Below are 16,674 nucleotides of genomic sequence, written 5' to 3'. Positions count from 1 at the left end.
AAATGCAAGATACCATTATTCACCTAACTATCCAATCACAGATTGATTTGTTACTAATTTATTTTCGTACAGGGTGTATATACACCCATAGACCAAAAGCCCCCCTCCTATAAAATCATTCGAGCTATTTTTGAAGATAATAAAATTATTGGAGCTATTTTTTTCAGATGTTATTTTTTCTGTCGGTGGGCCGAAGAACAATGGCCCTACCGATTAGGATGTTCAGTCAAGTGGCCCAAACGCTTGGGGAAAAAATCAGAGGAACTTCCTCTCAAAAAACAAAATGGTAGCATAAGAGGAAACCATAGCCGATCTTGCGGATCCATCCCCTCGGCCGCAGGCGCCGCCGTCCCCTGCGGCAACCCCCTCCCCGCTCCCCCGCCGCCCACCACCATTCTACCCCGTGCCATCCCCTGTGACAGCCTCCCTACCCAACCTGCCGTCTTCCGCCGGCCACCCACCACTCTCCTCCGCTGCCATCCCCTGTGACAACCCCGACCCCCGGCCCTGCCGTCCGCCGCCGGCCACCGCCTCTGCAGCCTGGGTAATTATGCCTGGCTGCGTTCCGGGGGAACTAATCTCCCGGGAGACGGAAGCGGGAGAAGATTTGATTTCCTTGTGCAATCGGGGAAGAGAGGAGGTCGATTTCGGATTGCGCGGCGAGGGCAGCCCAAAAGGATTGATTTTTATTCGGAGTCTGTCTGGTGAGAAGTTGTAATCCGGATCCTCCTCCCTCTCCTCTGAATAATCTCCTCCCTCTTGGAGGAGAGCCGGCCGAGTCGGAGGAGGAGGGGCCGCCTATATCGATCTAATAAATTGGCGTCCCCGATTTGTCTTTCACCGGCGATTAGTCTGCTTTGTTGCGGCGGTCCAAGTAAACAGAGGAGTAGGAGTGAGGATTAATTTTGTTGTCGCAGATCCAATAAGGTAGAAATCTTAAGGCCATTTGTTGATCCGATCAGCCATGAAGAACAAAAGTGGTGGTCACAGACGCAATGTAAGTGCTGCTTCTTTTGTGCCTGATGTTTGTCCTTCCCTTCGATTCATCCTCATGGCTAGGACGCTGATTTGTTGTTGTTTTTAACTGTTAAATGCAATGCAGAAATCAGCTCGCAATGAAGCCGCTGCTGGCAACAAGAATGGTCGTCGCAGGCGGAATGTAAGTGTGCCTGGTGTTTGTCTGTTGTGCAAGGTTCATCCTCAGAAGGTTTATTATTTGTTCTTACTGCTAAATGCAATGCAGAAATCAGCTCGCAATGGAGCCGCTGCTGACAATGGTGACAGGCTTAGCAATCTGCCCAATGACCTCCTGCTCAACATTCTGGAGAGGGTGGACACACTTGATGCTATAAGGACCTGCATCCTCTCCAAGCAAATGCTGAATCTCCCCACCATGCTCTCGCAGTTCTTCTTAAGTGCTGGTTCCGTTCCAGGTCACCATGATAAAGCTTGTGTTTTCAGCCGCGGTGAAGTTCTCCGAACCAACAATGCTGTGGCTCGTGTAACGGATAGCATCTTGTGCACAAGGAATCCGAAGATCGCCATTACTAAACTTAAAATCAGATTCGTCTTGATGCCACATGTCTCTCTCACCATTGGAAGATCTGTTGCCCGTGCCATGGCAACCCAGAAGGTTGGCGCAGCTGAGTTTGAGATCATAACGGAGAAGGCTTATACGGACTGCTCTCCTGCCGATCTTCTCCAATTTGCGAATCAGTTAAATAATTTTGTTGGTGCTTTCCCAGATGCATTTGCTGGACTCAGGCGCCTGTGGCTGCGCAATATGAGGTTTGGTGAACTGGACATCACCAACATTCTCAGCACTTGCAAACTCTTGGCATCTTTGCGTTTAACCGAGTGCGACTCAGGGATCGATTCTGTGCTGCAAGTAGAACATGCTCAGCTTGTTGAGCTTGAGGTAGACTACGGGGAATTTTCAAGAGTTGAGCTGACATGTCTACCAAAACTCCAACGAGTGAGGTATAATAATTGGTACTCTTATGAAGATCCCCTGTATTTTGGTTTTGTACCACAGCTTTCAAAGCTGAGCCTCACTAAAACTGGTGTCCGTTGGGAGAAGACTCTGGAGTTAAGTCAGCTCCTTGCTAATGTTCCGAACATAAGCAATCTGCATCTTGATTTTGAAAGTGAAAAGGTACACTCATTAGTCATATGAATCATATCTGTCCATTCCTATATGATGGTTATATGTGACAATAGTAAAAATTTAAATTGTTTATTTCTATTACAGATCTGGGTTCTACCAGAATGCCCGAAACTGCTCACGCCTGTGCTCGGCAAACTACAGCATGTGAATCTAGACAATCTTCCTGAAGGATGTGATTTAGCTTGGACGATGTTTATTCTTGAAGCTGCACCCACCCTAGAAGAGCTGTGTGTCGCGGTAAGGGATCATTGGTGCATAATGCTGACAGACGAAGAAGCTCGGAAGAAAAATGGTTACTGCGAAAAGGCAGACGTGAATTGGAAGCCATATGCACCTGATTTCAAGCACAAGAATCTGGCTAAGCTCACCATCTATGGCTTCCAACCCAACGACAATTTTAAGCGATACATCAGATGTGTTGTGGAACATGCGGTTAATATAACAGAGATATCTCTGTACGACAGGAAAGTGTGCGGGAGCTGTGGTGACTTGGATCCCGAGATCAAGGTAAAGGTTTGTCCATCAAGATATCCACAGACAGCCGAGGAGATGAAGCAGATAACTGAGGGGTTGGGTTTGGCTTCGCGTGCTGTGATTCACTTCCGGTCCTAAGTTATTTGTATAGGCAGTTTGTTCCATAACCACCTTTCCTGTCATGTTTTACTTGGATTGAATTCCTCCCTCCGTCCATGAATAAGTGTACATCTACATTTTGCCCCAAGTCAAAGATTAGAAATTTTTATCAACTACGTATTAGACGGATGTACCGATACCAATTCAGTGTCATAAATGCTGCTACTTTTTTCTATAAGTTTGGGACAAAATCTAGATGTACACGGGAGTATGAAGTTATTATGTTGGGCCCCCAATCGTTTGTGCCCTGTGGCACCTTTATGAGGTTAAACTGTCTCAGAAAAAAAAACCTTTCTGAGGTTAAAAGCCAAGTACTACTTTAATACGATACCATATGCTTTTCATGCCCTGAAAAATAGCACGAATCTCTTGGCTTTCTGAAGACTTCATTGCAAATTTCTTCAACGTACCAATGACAACTCTTCTACAATCACAAGCAACGCATTACATCAGGTCCAGTCAGGTCTGTGTAGATCTTTTGTGGCTGATTACAAGACGCAGTTGAGGATATCACTTCATAGGAAGTGAAAGTGGACACGGCTAGAAAATCCAAACTAGAGCGCTACTGAGTGATCAGAACATGGGTTTCGCCAACAAGAAGATTATCCACTTCTGCCAGCAGGAACTAGACACCTTTCTTTGGCTCACGCCTGGCAATATGACGATGCCCGGAGACTCCTGAAGCCTCGAGAACTTTCAGGCAAGGAGAGCCACCGTCGCGGCAGTCATCGTCCCGCGCCTTGCTCCCCTTGCAGCGCTCCTCCAGGAGCTGGCCCCGCTTGCCGAGGTCGCTGTGGAGGGAGAGTGCCTGTAGCTCAGAATCAAGGGTCTGCAGGCCGTAATCCTTGTCATATAGACTTTGTCCGGTGTGAAAGTAGTCACTTTCTTCGCTTTGGTAATAGTAGCCCTCCCCTTCAAAGCACTCCAAAAAGTAGAACCCACCATCGGCCTCCTGGAACAGATAGCCTTCGGCATCTTCAAGGAAGTAGTAGCCCTCCCACTTCTCTGCACATGATGAAATTATACGAAAAAACAAAGAGTGAGTTCAAGAGTCTAGAACTAAAGCCGACAATTGTAGGGCAGCTACGGTGCATAGCAATGAGGGGCAAAAATGCAGAAGGGATGGGATGAGGAAAATAGGAGTTAAGTAACATGATGTTGGATTTAGATGGTGAAGCACACCCTTAGCTATATGTAGTGTAAGCACATTGAGAAATTAACATGGTACAATCATCAAGTTAGCCTTCTGGGTTAATCTATATGACTTGAGGAAAATACATAATTAAAAGACATAGGCATAAGTGAAAAGGTGAGCAAAATGAGCATCTTCATGCTTGTTTACCAAGCTTCTTATTCTTAATTTAAACCGACAAATGCAGAAAGAGGTACTGAGGATTGGGACTAAACAAAGAGGGTGGAGACTGAACAAAGAGAAACCAAAGACTAAAGGAACAGAGCATAATAATGAAGATTGAGGATTGAGGACAAAATACGATACTTTAAAACAAGCGGTTATCAAGACTGAGGATTGAGTACAAAATAATAAAACATGAAAACTGAATAACTGATTAAATGTAAAATGTCAGTCAACAGGCATTGTTGGGCTTTGCGAATCATATTCCGGCGGACCACCACTGGCTCATTGGCACACCCGATGTGAGAGCCCCGCTGGCCTCATCCATCCCCCATGTGAAAACCCGAAGACCAGACAGGGCAAACCGACGGCTGATTTCTAGTAAAACTGTATATCTAGCACAATCAGTAATATGATTAAAACTAGTATAATAACAGATCCTTCAAACTCATGAACTACTGCCGATGAATGAGTAACCGAGATCCAATACAGAAGACTGAACCGACAACACAAGATCCAATCGCTAAGCCCTAATGGAACACGAACCAGGAATCGAACTAAGGAACGGATAACTAGAGTATCTCGCACGAGCGGAACGGATATCACGCTGCCTGCGAACGGATCGAGGAACGGATCTCGGACTACCTCGCATCCAAATCGACGACCGGATTGCGAGGGGAAAGGTAGGGACGAGGAAATGGAACTCACCGGGCGAGAACCGCGTCTTGCCGGAGGGGAGGGCTGCCGCCGGGATCTCCCTGGGCGGCGGCGGGGAACTCCGGGAGAGCAGGGCGGTGGTGGGGCTCGCCCGCAGAAGAGCGCGGCGGTAGGGATCTCCCGTAGGGCAGGGCGTCGATGGGGGCCTCCTCGCAGGCATGGCGGCGGTGGGGATCGCCTGCAGAGAAGCGCGGCGGTAGAGAACGCCCGTAGGGCAGGGCGGCGGTGGGGACCTCGTCGCGGGCATGGCGGCGGTGGGGGTCCGCTGGACGGCAGGGCGGCGGCGGGGGTCTCCCCGAGAGCAGGGCGGCGGCGGGGATCCCGTCGAGGCCATGGCGTCGGCCAGGTGGGAGGAGGGGAGAGAATGGATCGGGGGAGAGGGGGAGGGGCGGGGGATTTCGGGGTGCGGAGCGGGGGCAGATGTGCGGGCGGGGGAGGGGAATTCGGTTGGTTCGGATCGGCGGGGGCTTTAGTACGAGCAGGGAGGATACGAGAGAATTTGCTAGTGCTGTTTCCGGGGCTCTGTAGCAAGGAAAAACAAAGAGAATGCAAGGAGCAAAGCAAACAGATACAAGGCAGCAGCAACAACAACAAAAAAACCCATTGCACATCCATCTTCAGAGTCTGATTAGAGGACTTACACAGATGGTGCTGAACCCCAAGAGCTCCACTCCTGCAAATACAATCTTCAGAGGCTTGTAGATGATGTTGAACCGCATTAGTTCCTCTTAGGTGCTACCTCCCCACAAGCTGCTTCTTTCTCTCTGTCCATGGTGCCCAACTATCTTCTTTCTCTTCTCAAGGAGAAGACATGAAGAAGAACTGCTGGTTGGGCTGTGTGGCTCATGGAGAGGGGTTGGGCAGCTGCTGGAGCCATGGAACTTGCTTTGGCTATTGGTGATGAAGGAGCCTTGGGGAAGGAAGAGGGGTGCCTGCTGGGGGAGGAAGATGAACAGTGCGGCGGCTCAAGGGGGGAGACAGAACTGCCTCCGGACAGCGCTGCTTTATATATAGGCAGAGCCAAAGATGACAACGCATCGGACGCGCTCCACCAACCATGTGTCCCTGAAATCACGCCATGACCTGTCAATCCCTTCGGTTTCGGCCAAAAATTAAACAGTAGCGCCACCTGTTTTTGGCAGGTGATCAAAAAATTTAAATGGCGCTGATTTGGATCTTTGCTTGCGCATGGTCCACACACCGTCCCGTGCCGTGCCTGGTTTCCATCTTCGCGGTGACAAATTAGGACCAAATCTAATGCTTTCCAACTATAATACTCCCTCCGTTTCAAAATACTTGTCGTGGTTTTAGTACAAATTTGATCTAAAACCACGACAAATATTTTGGAACGGAGGAAATACATAGTACCTTTTTGTGAGTAATATAATATGTGGTGTATATATGGTATACAAAAATACAATGCAATCGTGACAAGTATTGTTTGCTGGTGGACGGCAAGAATATTTTGATACAAGGTAGAGGTACCCACAGGCCAGTTTTAGGTGGGACCGGAGTGTCCCTCGAGGTGGGTTAGCACGCAGAGTCAAGCACGTGACACCATCGATTTTTGAGAAAAGATGTGATTGGAGGATCAAGGGTTAAGTGGGCTCATAAGTGCTTTCTCTTTCGACTCGATGGAGTGTGACTTTTATTGGCTCAAAAAATGAACCATCAAAGGGATACATAACACAGCGAGCACCTGTTCACGACGGACGCGAATGATTAAACAAGCGATGAATCCATGTAATGGTGTGACAAATCATTCACATTTCAATTCATAGTGAACTTTCTTTTAGAAAAAAGCGGTATATTATGTTACAAAGTGGCCTCCGCAATTTTCGGATAAACAAAAGATATATGTGCATCACAGTACTAGCACTAGGTACCAAGTTAGTATGGAAAATCACAGATAGATAAAACACTTGCACAACTTTTGTCATCTTCACTCGCCCTGAGCTCTCATCCTTTCTTCCCTCATTTTTCAGCAAGGTCTGTTTCTGGGTTATTGAATTGGGGGATTGAGATGAATTTTGACTGGTATTTAATCCTCTTCAATCCACTTCAATCCTCTCCAAAAATTTTGCAACCGAACAAGACCTTAGAAGGTGACCGGTGAGGTTCTCGACGGGCACTGCCCTTCTTGTATGGAGTTCCTCCTTATTCTTAACTCCAATGTCTTCAAACTCAATGGTGTAAAGTGCTCCACAGACCACGAGATGCTCTTCAACTCATAGTTGGACGCATTGTCAACCTACTGCCAGCGGCCATGTCCCGACCATCTTATCCTCGCTTTGTGGATGGCGGCCAAGATACGGCCGACGGTCATTTTCATCCATATGCGGCAGTCTCGAGCTACTTTTGAACGTGTAGGATGGCTAGTGGTTAGAGGGTGACAAGCCTTTGAGCTCCGGTGATTGGCGTCGAGGGCACGAGGTGGACATATGGCCTCTCGTGTACGCTTGCTAACGTGTCGCGTGGTGCTTGGCTACGTTTGTTTCTATTAGAGCATCTATAATCGGACTTTACAAATCTGGCCCTTCAAACGCCCGAGGACGCGACCGGATGCGTCCACAGACAGTGACCGGTCACGCCTTAAATTAGGCACTTTGCATCCGTCCCTCTCATATTTCATCCCCTAAATCCATACAAAGCACGCAAAAAAAAATCCTACGTACTACATACTATGTACCACTCTAGCTAATCTTCGTCGTCGGAGATGTCCACGACGATGATGCGGGTAGGAGGGCTCTGGCTCATCCTCCTCCTGCTCGACCTCATCCATGTAGGGGCGAGCATCTCTACCTCCTCCGCGGCCTGTTGCGCCTTCACCTCCTGCTGGCGACGGCGTCTGGCCTCCGTAGCCGACTCCGACCAAAGGGAATCAAGGATGGCCTGCTGCTCCGCCTGCAGATCCGCGTCGCCAGCGCCCCCACATCCTCCTCCTCCTCTGGATCCACTGCATTCAGAGGTAGCCCCGCAGCGATCCCGGCTGAGCGCCTAGCCCAGATCTGCTCAAGGAGCTCGAGCCGACGCTCCGACATCAGAAAGAGCTCACTCCTCACCCGGCGCCGTGGGGGCATGCTACTAGGCGGACGGGTGGAGTGGAAAGTGACGACAACAGTGGACAGGAGGAGAAAAATGCGGATGGATGGTAGGGTTTCGGTGTTGCCGGTCGACTTAAATAGTCGGGCTAGGCACTACGCGCCCCGTCGGAACTGCGCTACACGACGCCACCAGTTCGACGGAGGAGACGAGCTTCGGATTGCCGGGTTTCAGGGTGTTTCTGACTGGGACCTCTTCGTCAGTCCGACTTGGCGAGTGTGCCCGTGCGCCCCCTTATCCATCTCATATTTGGGCTGGATATGAGGGATGCCGGTCGGACCAGTCATTTGAGGCCCGTTTGAGGTGTCCGTATGGGTCAAAAAATCATGTCTGTCCGAACGTTTGAGGAGGGTTTGAAGCGTCCGACTATGTACATGCTCTTATGAGTTGGTTAAACACAAGCATTTCAAAATGGTTTGTATGTGTTGCGAGGAGAACTTCCCACACTTTAGCCCGGAGCAATGATATACGTACACGGATTTCATCTGATTTCAGTACGTACCATTTATTTAACTGTTCTGCATACGATGATTTTCTAGTCCGACCAGTACGACCAGAGAGCAAAGCATCTCTAAAATGCCATGGCTCATAAACTGAATTATCTCTAATCATACAGTGTTGGACATGCATTCCATCGTACGTATAGCAAGGTTTTTTGCCTGTCCCGTCAGATGCTCACATCCGTTACTCTGTGTGGCTCAAAGATACTACTCCCTACAGTAGTAACACCGTACGAGTGTTGGACGAAGCTGTCGTATTCCCTACAAATATCGGGTGCAACGTAATCGACGACTTTTCTGCTACACTGGGAGCCATACCTATCCAGAGCTCTGTCTGACTGTACACATGGACCCACAACGATGGGGTCCCACGTGCTGGGGAAGCGTATGGTTCCGCATGCCTAGCGTGGCTGCCACATGCCACTGATTGTAAAAGAAAAACGTGGCTGCCACCGGGGCCTACGCGAACAGACGGCCCTGGCGCCGAATGCTGAATTCTGAGCTCGGGAGACACGAGACAGCACAAGATCTACTCTAGTAGCAGGAGTAGGAGGCAGTACAGAGATCCACTAAAGATTATACCATCAAAAAATAGGCGCCGTTCACCATTACAAGATGCTTTCAACTTTTTTTCGGTTCAGTTTGTACATGGTCTATATCAAAATACTACCACCGTCCCAAATAGATGGCACAAATTCAGTCAAAAAGTTGACGGTTTCTAAGTTTGACCAAATTAATACACAAATATTAAGATAAGCAATATCAAATTAATATCAGTATACCACCATTAAATATATTTTTATACTGATATTGATGGTATACACCAAGCACGAATAAATCGATACTGTACTTGTGGATACTTCGAGCCCCGACATCGACGCTGACGGCGACCTGGTCACCCCAAGCGGTGGCAGCCCCTCCGTTGAAGACTCGCAAGGCCTCCCAGGAGCTGATCTGCGCCTAGCATCTCGGTCTGATGCCGATGGACATTCATAAGTCTGTAGCGTTTTATTGTAATAACATATTGCACTCTTCTTTCCATTTTCGCTTTCCCTGAACTGCTCCTCTCAGTGAGCTGATGTATGGCACGACTTTGGGGTTTCATTCGAGTAATGGAACCGGGGAGGAGCCTCCCTGTTCTTCTAAAAAACCTGTCTCAGACGGCGCTACTGGAACTGCAGAAGTGCATCCTGGGTTGTTCACCGGCATCTGACTATCCTGACAAGCGCAGGTCCTCAATTATCTTGCGGAAGTGAGTACGACATACTTCTACAACCTGCTAACCTTCATGGGTGTGGTTTGGAAGTGTGCTCGCTCTAGCTATCTGGGACTCGATGATTCCTCTGAAGCACCGAATTTTCTTGTGGCTGGCTTTTCTTGGGAGGAAAATATGACCAAGGGACAGTGCCAAGCCATTTCACGCACAACAGATTGTGATGTTTGCCCGGCAAATGAAACCGTCAACCACAACATCTTAAGATGCCGTCTTGCCTTGGATATTTAGGAACCTCTCGGTCTGCTGCATTTTGCCACCCATGCTCACACCAGCTATGATTTTGTTGAGAATGTCATGTTGCATCAACAACCCGCCCAGTTATGGTATGGGTTGTGGTCTTCGCCATGTGTGCGGTTGCTCTCTGGCAAGCTTGGAATGACGAGATCTTCAATGCCAAGATTGGGACTGCACGAGCGCGAACACGCAACACTTCTTCTACTGCTATGGAGTAGTTGTGCATGACACCGTGAAGATAGAGTTTCATTAAAGGTGTGGGCGCAATGTTTTGAATCTTTGCTCTGATGTAATCGTTGGACATATCCCTCCTACTCGTCTCTCCTTTTCTCTCCCATGTTCTGCTCTCTGCATCTATGCCGAGCAAACTCTCATGTAATTGATCTATGGTCATCCAGGCCTCGGACTGTTTTGAAATACGTAAGGTAGACAATGGTGTACCACCTTTCAATTTTTTTAAACTAACTGCTCCAAGCTAGCGATCGATGTCACAGTTTAGGCCCCCTTTGGCAGCAAGCTGAGTCTTGAGATTTGGTTAGGTGAACCACTTCTGTCCTTGGCTGAAGATGTATGCGCCTTGTCACAGATTCCTGTAAAAAAAGACACACAGGGCTGTAAGGTTGCACTGCATTTTTAACCTGAATGAACGTGATCATCACACACTTTGGCTTAAGATTGTTTCAGAATTGAAGCAAAGTATCACAAAATAAAGTCGGTGAAACAGATAATAAATAATGTCTACCAAGACTTCAATAGGCATGGTAAATCACCATCGATCTTAACATTAATTGATCGCAAATAGAGCTACCCGACTGTATACTGAACTTGTGCCTTGGTCGCTACAGCAGGTTGCTGCTTTTGGATCTCTTTCACCAAATAGCAGTGGGCTGGCAAGGCAAGAACCTCATCACTCATAGACTATTTAATCACCTGATGGCAATGGAGAAATAAAAAGAGACAGTAATTTCAGATTCACAACCGGCAGGAGATGGAAGGCACTACGGCGAAGCACCATTCGATCTGAATGGAACAATCAAAAGGAAGTTGTGACAAGATCTCAGTGCTCCAACAATATCCGACATGTGAGGCATGGTTATTCCAGAGGCAGCACCAACATACAACACACGATTACCAGGAGCCTAAGATAAAAGCGCATCCTCAACTACTATAGCAACAATCGGTCTAATTTACATTGCAACCTTGACAAGCAAGGTTTCATCCCACATGTGCAAGAAGCATAATAGTGTATCACAATCTAGCAACAGAAGCTGAAACTAATGAAGAAGACCCAGCTGAATCTAAGCTAGCTTGACTTTCGCTTATCCATGTCATAGTACCAACATTAGCAGTAAGACTAAAAAATGTGTGTCGAACAGCAAAAGCAGGTACACCAACTGAGAGCAACAAGCACGGACCTGGAGGGAGATGCGCTTCTCGACATAGACTCATCATCTTGATTGCAACGAGGACACACATCAGGGTGCGGCAAACCACGGCAGGCAGGGTGGTCTGCTATTTTTGTATCCTCAACAGCGCCCGACGCTCCCAAATGTGAGATGGCAGAGGATGCTCGACCTGACGAATGAAAAGACAATGTAAGCAGACTAGGCAGAGTGCTGGCCTGATTCCATCCATCCCAGAGAAGCTAATGCAAGAATTACTCCAGTGTTTTGACCCGATAGAAGAGGTGATGTGACAAATGGCACATCATAGTTTTTGCCAGTAGTGACAGCGGAAAGCTGAATCTATCATCCTCTATAAAAAATCACGAATATTCTTCATTGCAATGCCGAAACAACTTGTTGTTTGACAGTAGTGTGTCACAAACTCTTTGACATTAGTTTTAGCTTTGGGCGCAAGACTTATATCAACATGAATTGAATCCACGCCACCCAGGATCTCCAAAGACAAATTTGAACAGAAAATATTGCATAATTTCTTAGCAGTCGATGTCTAGCTGTAGCATTTTAGCGCCTGCAGCAATAGAAGAAAAAAATGTACAATCACTTTCAAGTTCGCACAACACTTTCTCCTGGATCCCATGGAATCATTAGCTTTGTAGCAGTGCTGCATTCATGCAGAAAGAAAAAGAAGCCACCTGATTGAAGTTGATGGAAGAATGTGACATTGATAACATACTTTCTCCTCTGTTTAACCACCAAGCTTGGTAATCTTTCACTTTGATCATACAAGTAAAACTCAAAAGGTGACGATTCTCTGAATTTCCAGTGTAAAAGCAAACATTTCCCTCTGTTGGATGTCTGATTCTTACCATCAACAATAGCACTAGCTCCCAATGGAACAATAACACTAGCTCCCAATAGAGAAAGATCAACAATACCTTAGGATAATATTTCTTCTTTTTCCTGGCTGAACTGGTTAAGCCATTCTGTAAAACTGACATGGCACCGGGACACTTTTCTAGCAGAAAACAATTCCTTCACTGGACCAATTAAAGGATGACATTCCAGTTTCAAGTATTCCTTCTGCGCCAACGAATTTTTACACAACATTTTGCCCCATAGAGCGCAAGCAGCATCAAAAGATAGATCAAGGATCATTGTTGGTTTGCTTGCATCACGTTATGTAGTAGCTACACCTCCAGGTCCCTCTTCACACAACGCAAAGGCTGGAGGATAATTTTCAGATATCACTTGCAACATGTAACCTAGACTGGCAGTTGACTGTATGTCGGGGTTCCATGGCAATATAAGATATGCATAGACGGCATTCTGCGGCTCCCTCCTGCCATTGTCGACCCTTGCATTGAATACCATCTGTACTAGAGGGCTAGCTCTCAAATGGCAGCACACATGACTTGTACAGATGGCCAGCTGTTGTATGTTGAGGCCCAAGGTACACAGAGTAAATGGATTAGTTGCCACTAGTAACGACGATGCTCTCTCGTGGTTGCTCTTGTCAGCATGCTCTCCGACGAAGCAACCACTTGTCACCCGGGCGGAGTTGGGAGGGGAACCATATTCAGTGGTGGCGGAGGCCGGACTACTACCTGAGCATTTGGTCGAACTATACTTGTGAGGACCAAGGTTGCCGTGGTTATTTCTGCAGCGACAGTTTTGGTGGTGGCGGTTGCAGCAGCAAGAAGGCTGCTCGGGTTGGCAGCAGCTTGGTGGTTGCTGTAACCGTGGAGTTGGTGACTAGTCCAGTAGTGGTGGTGGTTTCGGCGGTAGGAAAGCAGCTCGGCGAAGAGATGACAGAGATCAGAACACTGCTCAAGCATTCAGTCGAACAACTGGTTGGCGCCAGTGTTGTGGTGGTGGAGGTGGTGGACCCTGCATCAGGGGGGTGAAGACGGCAGCAACACGAGTGACACTGGCAGTCCAGGTGGTGGTGGTGACCGCAAGAACACAAATCAGGGCGGCGGTGGTGGTGGGAACCGGCTCCTCTACCGTCGTGAAGGCACGGTAGGGTGCTACAGTAACCTGTGAAATGGAAAATACGTAAGGCACGGCAGGTTACACTATAGCAGAGTTTACTGTAGCAAGATGTACTGTTTTCGCATTGTAGCATGTACACTGTTTATGTTCTGTAGCAAGATATCTGAGCCATTCATACTAGATCTGAAGGCTGATAGGTGGCCCAAAGGTAGGCTACTGTAGCACCCTACCTTGCCTTCACGACGGTAGAGGAGCCGGTTCCGTGGTGGTGACCAGGCGAAGAATCAAGCCATAACTCCACCTTCTCCCTCCTCTCTCGAGCCTCTGCTTGCCTAATTTGAAGTCTGAGGTGCTTCTCTTGTTGTCCTTCTCCAAGAGCCAGATCGTGTCATCATTCGGCAAGAACTTGAGCAAGGCATTTCCTCGAACACCTTACTCGCAGTTCCTCCACGTGCACACTGAAAATGCCCTCGGGAAGAAGCTCGCCACACAGAAGCGCCCCTGGTGGTCGAGGTCGACCAAGATCCATACGCGTCGTGCGCCATCGAAGCAATACGCACTCTCGATTTCAGGGATGGGATTTGGATCGGGGATTTTACTGTGTCAAGCACAAACCATAGACAAATGCTCACCCAAATCAAGTCGATGCCGAGGAAGGAGATGTCTATGAATACCTTTTGTCAGATCCCAAATGGATCAGACATGGATTTGAGTAGAAATCAAGAGCAGAAATCAGCGGAAAATGTATGAATCAGGAAGAACATGCATGAATTTGAGCATATAGTGTACGTATAAGTGTATATATTGATATTTAAACCAATAATAATTGGCGGAATAGTTGATCGATACATTTGGTCTACTTACCGCCCCTTGTATATCCCGGGGGGTTACATAGAGTAACTTGAAAATAAATGTAATAATAAAGGCGATGGAAATGAATAAACATTGACAACCATAGATATTCCGCCTTTGGGTTTCCTTCTTATCATGGCCATACTACTAGTCTGGCTAATACTTGACATTCCATCCCTCTTGAAATCACACTTGTCCCCAAGTGTGTTATTTTCTGAAATGAGTTGAGAGCAGAATGTTGAGCCTTAGAGAGGCCATAAATGATATGATCCAAATAGAAGACACCCAGCATATGATTTCAAAATGTTTTGACTTATGACACTTCCTTTGTTCGACTGCAACATAGCATTCCCCGGATTGCATCGCCATGTTGACAAGGATGCCAATGGTGGATCTCCTTGTTCAAATTGCTTGCACACCCATATATGATACAAATCGTCGCAAAGTCGAAAATGATGAGTTTGCTTCCCAGAATAGTCGAAAACGAAATCACATTGACATCACATCCCTCTTAAAATCACACTTGTCCCCAAGTGTGTTATTTTCTAGAATGAGTTGAGAGCAGAATGTTGAGCCTTAGGGAGGCATAAATGATATGATCCAGATTGGAGACATCCAGCATATGGTTTCAAGATGTTTTGGCTTATGACACATCCTTTGTTTGACTGCAGCATAGCATTCCCCGGTTGCATTACCATGTTGGACGAGGATGCCAATGGGGGATCTCCTTGTTCAAATTGCTTGTACACCCATATATATGATACATATTGTCGCAAAGTAAAAAATGATGAGTTTGCTTCCCAGAATAGTCGAAAATGAAATCACACTTGTCCCCAAATGTCAGGTATTAGCTAGAGTAGTAGTTTGGCTAGGGTAAGAAGGAAACCCAAAGACAGGAGATCTATGGTTTTCAACGTTTATTCATTTCCATCCTTATTATTACGTTTATTTCCAAGTTACTCTATGTAACCCCTCAGGATATATAAGGGGCAGCAACTAGACCAAATTTATCAATCAACTATACCAATTATTGGTTTAATATCAATATACACTTGAACATATACTATACTCAAATTCCTGCGTGTTCTTCCTGATCCATACATTTCCCCCTGATTTCTGCTCTTGATTTCTACTCAAATCCATGTTTGATCCATCTGGGATCTGACAAACTCTCCCCAGCGTGGGGAACAACGGGGGCGTATTTCGGTGGAGAGATGGGAGAAGAGACAGTCGAACGAGGACGACAAGGGTTATCTGCAATACAACCTGGGCCGACATGGATAGGGCCGGATGGGTTGGACTAGGTCGGGCCGATATCTACATGGGCCATGCCACAACAAATGTTGGATAGGAAGGAGATGGGGGCATTTCCTAGAGGACGCTCCAGGCGCCCGTTACAGCATGTTCAGCAAACGGGCGCACACCCTCTCCTTCGCATTGGGCCGACCCATCTTCTATACCATTTCCTTTTTTAATGCCAAAAAACTACTCAAGCGCACGCCCAGTGTGATTCGAACCTACGACCTCATGGTCATTCGTACCCCACCGTCTTTAACTGATGTGCTCATTTACATCTTCTTCTTTATTTTTTCTTACTTCTTTTTTATTCGAAACATTTTTGGTTTTATATTATTTTTCCTTTTTCTTTTGCTATTTGCATGCTTTTTTTCAAATTGAGTGAACTTTTTTCAAAATTGACTGAACTTTTTACAAAATTGATATTTTTGTCAAATTGATGAGTTTATTTTAAAAATCCATGTTTTTCAAACCAATTACATTTTTCAAATCAATGATTTTTTTTCAAAAAGGATAATTGTTTTTCAAATTGGATGGTTCTTTCTTCAAATTTGTGATTTTTTTTCTAAAATCCATGAATTTTTTTGAATTCAGGAGCAGTTTTGCTTTTTGTGAATTTTCTTTTTTTCATAAGTCAATGGTTGACTAGTCAACTATCAACAAAGACCTGTATTTCTTAGGCTAACAGCGACAGGTAAATGCGATCGATCAAACGAACCAAGAATGATTATGTGCTCGCCTTGGGCCGACTCATGACCGATGGTGAGTGGGCGCCAGCTTAGGTAATTGGGGCGTAAAGCGCTAATTAGGAGCTCTAGGAGATGGGCAGACACGGGAGACTGAAAATCCTATTTGACACATTCTGCGGCAGATTGTCGCTGTTTCGCACAGGCTGAGCGGCCGACCGACGTGTTCAGGTAAGAAGATAATAATAAAAAAACAGTTCAGGTAAGATAGCGTCGGAACTACCCATCCGCTTTTGGGAGCTTCTTACCTGAACTGTTTTTTTTATTATCTTCCACTGGTTTTCTGGTATTTTTTCTTTTCATTTTTTCGTTTTTCTGTATCTTTTTTCTTCTTTGTTTTTCTTTTTCTTATTTTTTGCATTCTGCATATTTTTCAATTTTTCCTTTTCCAAAAAATGT

At 46.5% G+C, this 16,674-nt stretch overlaps 2 protein-coding genes across 3 annotated transcripts; one reads left to right on the top strand and one right to left on the bottom strand.

Moving 5' to 3' along the window:
• Nucleotides 1-279: 279 nt before the first annotated feature.
• LOC125515105 lies at nt 280-2,978 on the top strand. Its single transcript, XM_048680532.1, has 4 exons — nt 280-997; nt 1,103-1,159; nt 1,244-2,155; nt 2,252-2,978. The coding sequence occupies exons 1-4, from the start codon at nt 965-967 to the stop codon at nt 2,777-2,779; spliced, it is 1,530 nt and encodes a 509-aa protein (XP_048536489.1). The 5' UTR covers nt 280-964; the 3' UTR covers nt 2,780-2,978.
• A 171-nt stretch (nt 2,979-3,149) lies between these two features.
• On the bottom strand, nt 3,150-5,855 carry LOC125515106. Of its 2 annotated transcripts, none has more exons than XR_007286817.1 (2): nt 5,513-5,855; nt 3,150-3,805 (listed from the first exon to the last, which is right to left on the bottom strand). XR_007286817.1 is itself a non-coding variant. In XM_048680533.1 (2 exons), the coding sequence occupies exons 1-2, from the start codon at nt 5,203-5,205 to the stop codon at nt 3,426-3,428; spliced, it is 723 nt and encodes a 240-aa protein (XP_048536490.1). In that variant the 5' UTR covers nt 5,206-5,855; the 3' UTR covers nt 3,150-3,425. The 2 variants fall into 2 exon arrangements, 1 of the variants encoding a protein (XP_048536490.1); XM_048680533.1 differs by having other exon boundaries at nt 4,863-5,855.
• Nucleotides 5,856-16,674: the final 10,819 nt, after the last annotated feature.

This window comes from Triticum urartu, chromosome 6, assembly GCF_003073215.2.
Source record: "Triticum urartu cultivar G1812 chromosome 6, Tu2.1, whole genome shotgun sequence".
In the NCBI taxonomy this organism is placed as follows: Eukaryota; Viridiplantae; Streptophyta; class Magnoliopsida; order Poales; family Poaceae; genus Triticum; species Triticum urartu.
Note: the sequence above shows the minus strand (reverse complement) of the source record. Positions and strands in the feature narration are given on the sequence as shown.

Excerpts from the sequence above, each read along its gene's own strand:
- LOC125515105 (XM_048680532.1), top strand. The coding sequence starts at position 965 with ATGAAGAACAAAAGTGGTGGTCACAGACGCAAT. Across the intron at positions 998-1,102 it reads GTGGTGGTCACAGACGCAAT|AAATCAGCTCGCAATGAAGC; the intron begins GTAAGTGCTGCT and ends AATGCAATGCAG. Across the intron at positions 2,156-2,251 it reads TTGATTTTGAAAGTGAAAAG|ATCTGGGTTCTACCAGAATG; the intron begins GTACACTCATTA and ends TTTCTATTACAG.
- LOC125515106 (XM_048680533.1), bottom strand. The coding sequence starts at position 5,205 with ATGGCCTCGACGGGATCCCCGCCGCCGCCCTGCTCTCGGGGAGACCCC. Across the intron at positions 3,806-4,862 it reads CAAGACGCGGTTCTCGCCCG|AGAAGTGGGAGGGCTACTAC; the intron begins GTGAGTTCCATT and ends CATCATGTGCAG.